This window comes from Dermacentor albipictus, unplaced genomic scaffold (assembly GCF_038994185.2).
Source record: "Dermacentor albipictus isolate Rhodes 1998 colony unplaced genomic scaffold, USDA_Dalb.pri_finalv2 scaffold_16, whole genome shotgun sequence".
In the NCBI taxonomy this organism is placed as follows: Eukaryota; Metazoa; Arthropoda; class Arachnida; order Ixodida; family Ixodidae; genus Dermacentor; species Dermacentor albipictus.
Window position 1 is genome coordinate 4,374,692 of NW_027225570.1, and position 12,596 is coordinate 4,387,287.

The 12,596-nt window shown below is 44.6% G+C and overlaps 1 protein-coding gene across 4 annotated transcripts in view; it reads left to right on the forward strand.

Annotated features, from left to right (window-relative positions):
* LOC135920482 (USP6 N-terminal-like protein) overlaps nt 1-12,596 on the forward strand; it is a 236,858-nt gene that overhangs the window by 126,332 nt on the left and 97,930 nt on the right. For all 4 annotated transcript variants that reach the window (XM_065454752.2, XM_065454750.2, XM_070529008.1 and 1 more), the window contains 2 exons: nt 5,975-6,040; nt 10,540-10,594. In XM_065454752.2, the coding sequence (XP_065310824.1) occupies nt 5,975-6,040; nt 10,540-10,594 (121 nt within the window). The remainder of the gene's footprint in view (nt 1-5,974; nt 6,041-10,539; nt 10,595-12,596) is intronic.

The window sequence follows — 12,596 nt, forward strand, 5'->3', positions numbered from 1 at the left end:
GCCAAAGTGTGCATGAAGAAGAACAGAGATGAGCTACTGGGTTCCATCGAACTTCACGACGTGGATTCACGACGAGCAAGGGCTTGTAGTCATACTGGTGAACGGGCGCCTGGCCGAGTTTAAGATAGACTCTGTCACAGAAATCTATGTTGTCGCGCCATTTTTCCCAGGCGAGACTGTTAGATGATGTTGAAGGGGAAGCCTTGGGTCCTGGCAAACAGTCTGCACATTCTTGGTACCTTTAAAGCAAACTTACACTGGGGTGATAAGTCCACAGTGCAGACCTTGTTCATGGTTGAACATCAGCACACTCACCTGCTTGGGCTCCCTGCAATTGAAGCCCTTGGTGTTGTTCACTTCCTGGATTCTGCCGAGTGCGTTCATTCCCCCACAGCCAAAATTTTCCAAGGGTTGGGAAAATTTCGGCAAGCCAAATATCGCATTTGCGTTAAACCCAGCGCTCGTCCATTTTCCATGAGCGCCCCAAGATGGATTCCCATTCCTTTAAACGACGACGTCAAGACAGAGCTAGACGATGTCAAGAAAGAGCTTGACCTGGAGTCGTAGGACATCATAAGGAAGGTAGAAATGCAAACTGAGTGGTGCTTTGGGCTTGTAGTCGTGCCCAAATCATCAGGCAGCTACAGAATCTGCATCGATCTGATGGAGCTGAACAAAGTCACCGAAAGGGAGCACTTCATCTTGCCGACGGTGGAACATATCCTTGGCCAGTTAGATGGAGCGCAAGTATTCTCCAAGTTGGATGCGCAGTCTAGTTTCCATCAGGTGAAGCTGAGAGCTGACAGCCAAGAGCTCATGACATTTATAATGCCGTTCGGCCAGTACTGTTACAAGAGACTCCCTTTTGGTATAGCCATGGCACCAGAACATTTCCAGCAGTTAATGTCGAGGGTGCTGGACCACTTGCCTGGTGCCATGAACCTAATTGATGACGTTCTAATATTCAGGAAAGATTGTGAAGAGCATGACGAGCATCTGGCGGCAGTCCTAGCTCGCCTTGAGGAGGAGGGTGTCACCTTTAACAAAAAGAAGTGTTTGTTTCGGGTCAGCTCGGTCAAGTTCCTTGGAGTAGCGATTGGGGTGGACGGGATCTTGCCAAACCCGGACAAGGTGAAGGCTGTCAAGGATCTGCCACCACTGGCCAATGTCGGTGCAGTACGACGATGGCTGGGAATGACCAATCATGTCGCAGAGTTTATACCTCGCTTATCCGACGTTGTGCAGCCCATTCGTTCCCCCCCTACAAGAACAGCATCTGGACTTGGGGTCCCAGTCAAGAAAAGGCCTTCTCATGCCTCAAGTTGCTGTTGAGCTCCGACGCTTGCATGGCAAAATACCATTCTTGCTACCACACTGTAGTAGCCGCGGATGCTAGCTCCTACGGTCTGGGAGCTGTACGGCTACAGGATCAGCCTGAAGGTACTCGACAGGCTGTAGCGTATGCTTCAAGGGCGCTTACTCGGACGTAAGCGTGTTAGTCAAACAGAAAAGGAACGTCTCGCGGTGACTTGGGCCATTTCATGGTACGACCAGTTCCTTTCTGGCCTAAGCTTCGAGGTAGAGACAGATTACCTTCCTCTGGTCGCCCTTTTGGGTAACAAGGACCTAGAACTCGCGTCGCCTCGCATACAACGAATGTGAATAAAACTGATGCGATATCAGTACGTGGCGAAATATGTGCCTGGAAAGCACTTAGCTACGGCAGACACTTTGTCATGAGCTCCCTCTGATTTGCCAGCTACTCGCGTGGTAGGCACCCTGGAGTTGTTTGTCAATGATGTGTTCAAGGAATTACCGCCTCTTGTAGCAAGATGGCTAGAAGATGTCCACACACACCAAGCCCAAGATGGACTCTGCTCTGCGGTCATGACGTATTGCACGAAAGGATGGCCAGACAAAAACAAGGTGCTGCTGCAGATCGCTTCATTTTGGAAGGAGAGAGACAGATTGAGCATCTGTGAAGGCATCCTTTTGCTGGACCGACAACTTGTCATTCCTTGAGGCTTGCGCCACGACATTCTCGCCCTCTTACACGAAAGGAATCGGGGAGTGTGCCGCTGCCAAGAATGGGCCAGGGAGTCTGTTTGGTGGCCTAACTGTAACGTGCATGTTGAGCATATGGTGACCTAATGTGCCATATGTGCTCAGACTCTAGTTCAGCGTTCTGTGCCTATGTTGTCCACGGTGACACCCGACAGACCATGGCAGCACCTTGGCATCAGTCTGTTTAAACTTAGAGGGCGCAATTATGTCCCGATTGCTGATTATTATTCCAGGTTTCCCGAAGTAGTCTCCGTGGGGTCCACCACAGCACCAGCAGTCATCTCGGTGGTCAAGAGCTGTTTTGCCCGTTTTGGCCTACCAGACATTGTCCGGACCAACAACGGACCGCAGTTTGTGTCAAACGAGTTCGCCGAGTGTGCACGGTCATACGGCTTTTATCACGAGACCAGCAGCCCGAGATAACCCGAGACCAATGGATAGGCAGAGCGCTTGGTGTGCACAGTGAAACTTGCTCTTCAAATGTCCTGATCCCTACCTTGCTTTACTGTCGTACCATGACACACCCGGTCCCAACGGAATTTCCCCGGCTTAAGCGCTAATGGGAAGGAAATTACAAACTCGTCTCCCAAAATTACCGGAACGACTGGTGACGTCGTTACCATGCCACATGAGTTTCAGAGAAAAGGACTTGGGGAAAAAGGTACGGCAAGTGATGAACTACAACCGCCGTCATGCTTCAGGCCAATTGGCCCTCTGAGCACTAGAGACTATGTATGGTTCACTGACACACGATGCAATGGGGAAGAACTCTCACAGGCTCAGTGTCCATGGTCCTACCTTGTTCAGACCCCCCAGAGGCGTCTTTCACTGTAATCGTTGACACCTGGTACTTCATTCATCGGAAGTGACCCCAGCTGAACTGGCAGCTTCTCCGCCTGCCCCTCCCGAAATCATGCAGCCTGCAGCACCCAAGAAGATCCAACGCAGCCAGAAGTAACGCCGCAAAAAACGATGACACAGAATCACAGCGGTCGTATAGTGAGACCACCGCAACGGTTGAACTTGCAGGAACCTGTCCCATAACAGATGAAAAGGAGGGATGTAGAGGTCGCCACCTCTGGCCACAAGGTGGTGCTACAATCTGAAAGGACCTTGTTAGGCTTTTGGGGGAGTGGGAATAAGGATTGTGTTTGGTTTCCGCTTTGCCGGTAGTCTGCCTCGTCCCTCGGCTCGGCTCCTGTGCTGAACATTTATGACAAGTTTTCTTACCGCGATGTTTACATCTCCACCGGTCATCCGATACCTTTGCAGGGTAGAGCAGCCTTGAATTTTTTTTTTTTTTTTTCAAATTATACACCTAATTGGGCGCACATTTTGCATCTCAGTTTAAAGTATTGCTTATTGGCTGTCGCTTTATGATAGTTTGAGAAAATATTTGTCCACTGAAAACAAAAGTTTTTAATTACAACTGTTCAAATGATGAAGTTCTTATGAATGCACAAATATTTGCATGTATATGTACAAACTGAATAACATTATAAATAGTTCGACCTGTTCATAATCTGCGTTCAGCTACTCGAACTTTCAGCATAATTCGTGGAGTATAAGCACACAATAGTACTCGCTAATTGCCCTTGTATGGGTGGTGGGCACGTTGCCCTTGCACAGTGCCTGTGCACAGCCTCCTCACGAGTTGGCAAGAACAGAGCAAGTCATGTAGATGAGAGGCAGCGGTAGCAGCGAGGGCACACACAGATGGGACTTGTTTTCCTTTTGCCGAAATTGTAATGGATTGTATCGAGCAGCCAATGGAAGAAGTCATGCAGCTTGTGTCCGAGGTTGGAAACTAGGCATTAGTTCAGCACGATTAACCGCGTAGATGACGATGTAAGACTGACTGCACAGTAGCTCAGTGCATAGCTAGAAAGTTTTCGTACATGGTGAGCAGTTTACACAAACAGGACAGAACATTTGCATGTCTTGGTGTCTCTGCTGTTTGCGATTTGGACAGATTGAGTCAAATTTACTTGCGCACATACGTAGACTTAACGAGGGTCACGAGTGAGAATGATAAGGGGATCCAAAGGGCTTAGCATTTTTTTTTTTTTAACTGTACTGATTACTGACCATGAAGCCAGAGGAAGGGTAGTAAGAATGGGCCATCTATATGTGCGACTGTTGCCTCAAGGCGCCACGCCCGAAAGTTGTTTTTCTTGCCGAGTTTTGACTTTGAGTGTGGAGTTTTGTGCCAAGTGTCTTTGGCCAACACTAAATGACAGGGAGCAAGCATCGTTTGTTGCATTGGAGCACAGGGAATACAGAACAAGGGAAAAGAAGTTTGGCACGCAGCTGGCTTTCCTTCTTTTCAAAGTGTGGTCAGAGGAGGCAGGCCAGTGCAAGATACCCAGCTGCACTGCTGTCACGCAGGCAATGTATGCAGGGTACACCTGTGGTTGGTTCACATATATATGTCAAGAACTGTCTGTACGAGTTCCACAAGGTGGCTCGGGGAGAAGTTTGCTTCCAGTGTTCTGCCCGATGTTCCCCATGTTTCGCTGAGAAATTTTTTTTCTCATTCAATAACGGTAACCTTCGTGTATTTTTGCACATTTATATGAAAAATATACATTTCCTTTGGGTATTTCTGTGTCTCATCCTTAAAGGGTTGATTGTTATGTTTAATTGAAGTCTCCAGGCCACTTCTCTCCCTGTGGCACACAGCCAGCTGGCAGCTGGGCATGGCCTCCGAGATCTTGTTGGCATCCATGCAATCTCGGGGGCCACCAGCTGGCCAAGCCAAGCTGGTGTGGCAAAATTCACCTGCCTCCTCGGTCGCACAGAGCAGTACTGTGTTGTGTGCCATGTGCTACTCAGACACAGTGTGCCAAGTAGAAAGCGGACACGAAAGACTGTCACAGCAGAACAGAAGGCAGCTATCTTCTAAAGGCTGTACATCAGGTGCTTTGAAGTCACGTGACACGCTGAAGTTATTATTTTTTTGTATTCAAATTTCGTCACATGTGTGGCCCTGTAGCTAGCGGCTCTGCGTGACACAAAGTCGTCGTCTTATTTGCACGTTGACAATTGTGCACTCTATGGGACATGTATTGCAGTAAATGGCAACAATTGATATAACGAAATACCGGATATAGCAAAGTAGTTTCGGCTCCCTCTTCAACTTTGTCATAACGACGTTCAAGTGTCTGTAGCTCTGCCTATAAACTTCGTTTGGTAAACTCGTGATCATTACGTGATCATTAAAGCACTGACCAGTCTGCCCAATGCATTCTTTCCCACAGCTAAGTGGGATGCGATACACTAGCTTTGACGTGCACTCCGTAGACTTGGTTGTGTGTTGCGTATCGCGTGCCTCCTTTGTCCTCGTCTAGTTTGTGCTGTCAATTTTTTTGAATGGCGGAAGGCTTGCTGACAACGCCATCATTGGCAATAGCCACGGCTTCGGTAACGATTTGAGTGTGATCGTTCGCGTGCCTTCCGATTACCGCGGCATCTTCAAACCGAGGGGCGCATCTGCAGTCCGAGTGGTGTAGCGCCGAGAAACTGTCCCTGCCGTTGTGGATGTTTTGTTTGTGATCTTGGAGGCTCGCATTAAGGCGTACGCTAAGGCAAACAAAAAAGTGCAGAAAGCCAGTTTCTTAGCACTACTATATATTCCGAACAAGGAAACAAGAAACATCTCTCCGAATCAACAGTTGAAATTTAAACCCTGTTCTCTCCCTTCCTAATATACCTCCCTGTCGAGCCTGTTTCCTCGTTAGGCTTCAACCAGCTTGCCCAGCGACAAATTTTACTGGGCGACGGATGGAGTGGGAGGAAAAAGCTGAGGCCTTTAGAGTGGAGCTGGCCAGGTCTGTGCTTGCCTCGTGCCTGCTGACGCACGCTGGCTGAGAGGGCGTTGGTTGACCTGCTGCTTTACTGTGCCTTGCAGGAGGTGGGCTACTGCCAAGGGATGAGCCAGATTGCTGCTCTCCTGCTCATGTACATGAACGAAGAGGTGAGGTGAACTGGATTTTGATGAGAGGTCTCGGATTCATTGCGACTAGTAGAATGACACAGTTGGCACACTGGCCATCTTTTACAGTGGTATTGTAAATTGCCCAATTTCTAGAACTTGTGTATGATTGCGACTGTGTAAACAGCCGACACTTGACTTGCCCAGCTAGCTGCATTATTTTTGAAGCAGTGTCAATAATTTTGCAGTGTTTTATTTGTGTCCAGCTTAGGGCAGGACCGATATCAAAGAAAATACCGGTACAGTTGCCAACAGATGTTGCAGACCTGCTCGATTATTCGGGTGTATACCTGCAGCAGCTCCACATAGTTGATAAAAGGAGGGTATGACAGTAACCAAAATTTTGGATGTCTTTTCAAGAATATTTCATAATTAACTGAGTTTTTTTAGCGCACGAAAAGGGACAAAGGACAGTGGCAAGACACGGACACAGCGCTTCTTGCCACTGTCCTTCGTCCCTTTTCGTGCGCTAAAAAACCTCAGTTATGAACCAACACGCCCTAACCTACGCTATTTCATAATTAACATTCATGAATGTTTTTGTTTGTCTGTGGGCATGCAGTTCATTCGTGCAGTGAATATAGAGCTTCGTCACGGAGTTCCCGTTAAATTTGTCAATTTGTTAATATTAAACATCACTAGTGGCAAAACACATCTCAGTGTTTTCGACCAAATTTTAGCATTTTTTGGTTCTGACAAGTACTTTTCGAATTCAAAGTTAGCCAGGCCTACAGTAGATGCCAATTGGGCATGTGTGTTAATTATTCAGAGGTGTCAGTTGGTGTTAACGTTGTAAATGTTCAACACATAGTGGACTTGATTCTGTGTTTTGCCGAGGCTGTCGTCCTCTTGCGTGTTTCTGGGGCATATACGAATTACTGTTTACTCAAGAAAACAAACTTGCTTCGCGAGCTCATCTGATGTTTTGGGAGCATCTCAGATCTCTGCTCCAGTTTTCTCGAATGCATCGGCAGTCTGCACCTGCATGTTGCACACGAAGGTTTAGCGTTGCAACTGGACATTGCACCAGGGTCGTCTCGCATGTACCTGTATAGTACGTACCCATTTCAGCAGGTCTGGTGTTGCGATGGCGGTGGCAAATTTGACATAACAGTTTGGAAGAATCCGTACTATGCCATGTGTTTTTTGTTTAGTTTGAACAATTCTTTTAAAAATTGCATGGAACACATGGTGTAATTTTGCCCTTTAAGGTGGATTAGCTCAAGTGGCCATAACATGCAGAAAGAAATTGCATTGTCTATGTGGGTAATTAAGTATACGAACTACTTCACTTCTTCATTGCTCATTTTAAGGTACATGTTCCAGAAAATTGCAATATAGGAGTCCAGTAAAGTCATTGCTTCTTAACAGAAATTCCAAAGCTACCTCCATTTTCAAGCTATCCGTCCCGAAAAATCAGTTTAAAAATCTCTTAACATTACAGTTACGATATCCCAAACTGCTTGATGCACGTTTTTTTAAGAAACCGTTAGCTTGAATGCCATAGTATTTTATAACGCACTTTAGGCCCAGTGGTACTAGTCTTACGATTTCTGCTGGAAACGTGACCACACTAAACCTTAGCTTTAATTTCACAAATCAGCATGTGCCCTAAAGTAAATTATTAGAAAGTTAATTAGAAAAGCCTTTTAATTATTTACTTGGACATTCAGACTTCTCATGCAAGCAATTTCTGCCTCTTCCATAAATGCACCTGCAAAGGCAGAACCACACGGGCACAGGCAATCTTTAACAAATCTCTCCTAATTACAAAGCAAGCAATAAACAGGTGCCATATATATATATAGTGTAGTGCTGAATGCATTGGGGAGTTGTCCAGGGAACTATAGAGCACCCTGTCCTCTCTGTGGCTTAAATTCTGTATAGTTGCTGCTGACATCTCAAGTACTTGCATTTCAGTACAAGCTCCATCCATGAAGGCATACTTCATTCGCCCTCTCTGATGCGAGAGATTGTTCCCTAGAGACGCCAATACTGGAATAAGTTCATCTCTGCTATGATGTCATAGAAATGGGCAAATTTTAGTGGCTGGCAAATTCTCTGAGTTGGACAGTGGTGCATTTGCTTCTGTGTTTCTTAGGTTGCGGGCAACTTTGTATTATAACTAAAAAATGTATATACAGTGCAGTCCACTTACGATAACAAGAACGAAAAATCTGATTATTATAACCAATCATCAATATATCTGGACTGCTATAAAAAAGAAAAAAAAAAGCTGCTGCTGCCTCGTAGCTCCAAAACCAAATTTGTCACTTACGATAAAAAATTGACGTTCTAGAAAATTGGTTGTAAAAAATGAAACACTTATTTATACCTCTAAACAGCGTGTCAAGCATTGGGCGTGCTGAAATATTGTGCACTTGCTTTTGCGGAAGTTTCAGGCTCGCAACTGCGGTGAGCATCTCGTCCAGTGGCTGTGCGAACACTGGCAGGGATAATTTAGCGTGCGGGAAATGAGTGAGCGACTTTATCGACGACAGAGCACTTTGTGTTAACATTGGGGTCGGTATCAAAGACGGCCCACTGGCAATCTCGTCGTCACTGACGCCGCTGTTATCGCCTCTGTCGCACATCGCCACCGTCTGTCGTGACAACGATTGCCCTGTCCGAGATCCTTCACAGAACGAGGCATTGCTATCTACACCCAGAAACTCCTCCAGGAGGTTGCCTCGAATGTAAGCTGAACAAAAAAGTGAGGGCGGAGTTTACAAAATTATAACAACATTTATTTAATATAAACATGCCGAGCTCACTCTACGTGATCGTTGCTAGCCTCGTACGCGTTATAAAATGTTTATAAAATGTTTCCATTCATGCAAATTGCATCTTTACTCACCTACAATGCATGACGAAGGGAAGAAAAACAAGAATGGACGACAAACTGTTTTAAAGCGAGCGTGAATCTTGTCATCTGTCCTCCAACTTTAGCGGCCCGCGGATACTTTTTACGTATCATATAATTGCACATGCAATAGCAAGTCCTCATAGTTAAACAAAACATGTTTTTGTATAATAATAAAGCTAAAACAGCTTTTTACTTGAGTTTTAGTAGAAAATGAATCATTGTGACAGACGGAACGGTGCTTGCCTGGTTCTCCGAGAACAATGCCAATCCGAAGTCGCAATATACCGGCATTCTTATGCATACCACAGCGCAACAGCGCCAGATTTCCCTCTAGGTGATATAGTGAGAAACTCTATGGTCGAAATTACACAGGTCAAATTGGTGACGTCGCTCATGTACTTCAGTTGGCTACTGGCATGGCTAGTAGCAGCTACAATAGTGACTTTTCTAGATGCCGCTAGCTATGCACCAAATTTATCATTTTCAATTACAAACTGGCGTGTTTTGTAAAATCCTCGAATCTGAACCGGCTCTAGTGTTGGGTACATAATTATTTGAAAAAAAAACAACTATCGGCCTAAATTCGAATAAATAGGGTATGTTTTGTGCTAAGTGTTTTTGGTGGTTTAAGGATTTCAAAGAGGGCAGGGACAACCCTGAATTTTAGGGAGGGGATGGTGGTGCAACCCTTGTAGCCCTTTCTGAGGAAACCATCAACACAGTGGCTGCAGTGATAAAAATCGATGGACGCCTCACTGTCAGGCAGCTTGCCGAGTCCCTGGAGATTTCAGTAGGAAGCAACCACAAGATTTTCAAAGAATGTCTTCACATGTCCGCAGTCTGTGTGAAGTGGATCCTTCGCCTGTTCACCCCAGTCCATAAACAAAACCGTGTAGATGTTTGTCTCAAGTGGAAGTGGTGAGTAGAAGAAGGTGAAGACTGGTGGAAGACCATTATTACTGCAGACGAAACCTGGGTACACTGCTATGAGTTAGAGGAAGTGTCAAAGCACGCAGGTGGTTAAAAAGGTGCAGCCTCGACCAGTGAAGGCTAAAGCACAAAGATTGGCAGACAAGGCAATGGCGATCACATTTTTCGAACAGGAGGGAATGGTCTATACCCATTCAGTTTCTACGGGCCAGAAGGTAAACGCTGAATACTACAGAGGTGTTTTGGTGACACTCATGAGAAAAGACATCTCGCGAAAAAGGCCCGAAGTTGTTGGAAACTTCACCACAATAACGCGAGGGCTCACGTTTTGAACACTGTGGTCCAATTTCTGTCTCAGAAAAAAAACCCTTGCCCACCCTGTAGTCTTGACCTAGACCCCTGCGACTTCTTTTCATACCCCTCGGCAAAAAAAGGAACTGAAAGAATGTCATTTTCATACAGCCCAGAATGCAGTCATGGCTTTAAAGGGAATGGCGAAAAATGGCTTTACCCATCTGTTCCAGCAATGGCAGAAACACTGGGACAAGTGCTTTGTGCTCAGTGGAGAATACTTTGAAGGCGACAAAAATTTTGATGAGTAATGTTCAGAAATATGTGCTTATTTATTGAACAACCCTCGTATTTATATTGTTCACTCAGAAGCTTTTCTTTTTTGTTGTTTCAGGATGCCTTCTGGGCTATATCCGTGCTCATGACCGATGAGAGGCATGCCATGCATGGTGAGTAAGCAGATTTTTCGCCACTATCATGCTTGTACATGCCACATCACACTGTTGCCGATGCCCTTTGCATGAGCCAAGCAACAGTGTGCATGAATCATTCAGGTGTAAGAATCAGATCTTAAGAATAGACTGCCGGGCTAGTTGAGCATGATAGCAATACTATTAGCACTGCTATATCCAGCAATCTTGTCCTTTCTTTCTTAAATGTATACTGGTGAATAATCATCCAGATAAGTTAAGCAGGGAGCTATAAGAAGCTTTTGAAATAGAATGTTGAAAGACTGGTTGTGTCAGCAGCTTGTCAATGTGTTACTTTGGCAAAAAAGAAAAAAAGAAAGAAATCGAGTATCTTTACACAACATTGTAATTGGTAGGAGTGTGCGAATACTCGAATATCACACAGTTAAATCGAACAGTGATTGTTCCAATAATTAGATTTAATATTTGTACTGATAGTTACACCGATTAGACTTACGATAACCCACTTGCCATGAATATAGGAAAGTCCTTCTGTATTATGGAGGAAAACTAGAAAGTTAAACATTTATGAAGTAAGTAAAATTGTCCTAAAACACAGGTCCACTATTGAACTGAGAACCTCATTGATGTTTAATAAAGTATACCACCTGTAATTATTTAGCTCCAGAGAAAGAAAAATCACTTTTCTATCCAAGAAACATTCTATTGATAAAATATTTTCCAGACCTTCATACACTAGAAGTGAGCTGTAATCAGTGCTGGCTTACTAATTTGGTTATCCCTTTAACGACCATACTGTATATCTTGATTTCTGTGTATGTAAGTTACTGATATAGCTTGCTACATTTTTGTGTTGTGCCATGTTTTCTTCCTATAACCTGTAAGCAATAAACTTTGCGATAAATTTGTTTTGATATTCAACATTCCATTTGATATTCAGCTTTTTTTCTTGATTCGATATTTGATTTGAAGTCTACTATTCGCTATTCGAATACTCCTAGTAGTTGGTGATAAGAAGGCCTTGTCATCCTTGTACTATAAGTAGGCCAATCTTCGAATAAAAATTCCATCAGAAGTCTGCCGTACGTACTTGTCTCACTATGTCCCATTGTCGAGCTGTGCAAGTTATCCATTAGGAGTTAGGTCACATGCAGTGCTAGTTGAACTCGTTTTTAGACACATGGCACCATTTTTTTTTTCTTCTTTTCTTCATTCCAGCCTCTTGGCCTTGACACTGGAAATCTTTAGAAATCAAGGCCGACTTTGATTACTATGTTTTCTCTCTGTTGTTAAACGGTTTTGTTCTCGTCATATGTGTCTGCCTGTGCATATCGGGCATTAGTGTCTTGCAGTTTTCTTCTGTACATTAGTGTCCTGCTTTCTTTGACAAAGTTTAGTTGAAAGTGTGGACTCGTTTTACCCCCTTCTTCTTTTGTCCCACACTTGCTGTGCCAAGTCATACCATGAAGCTTAGCTCTAGATTCTGCTGTTGTTTCCAGCTGAAAGGCGGTCTTGTTAGTCAGCCACATAACCCACAATGTTTGTCAGCCGGAGGAAAGGCAACGAGAGGAACAAGGCAAATGGGGACGGACTTGTTTCTTCTGTTAAGAGGAGCGCACTCGCACACAATTTCAGAGCTATAGAAAGGGTACCACGAGCTTTTCGCGGGGACAGTGATATCACTTAGCAATGCTGACAAACACTCTTGAGCTAATTGAATTTGTTACTTATCCTGGCCTTACACCTTTAATTGCAACAAGAAATTTGAAATAACTCGATGAAAAGGGTGGTTTTTTTTAACTGCATTGTTCTGCCTTTTTAAACTGTGTGGAACAGCGTCAAGCGCTTGTCCTTGTTTTTTCTTGTGTCTCCTGTCCTACTTTGCGCTGTATAGCACACAGTTTAAAATGGAAAACCAACTAGCCCAAACCATCATCCTTCGAAATTATTCTGCCATCTTTTTTTTCTTCTAAGAAATGGGATAACCAGGAATGCCTATAGCCCTTTCACTGCTCTTGAG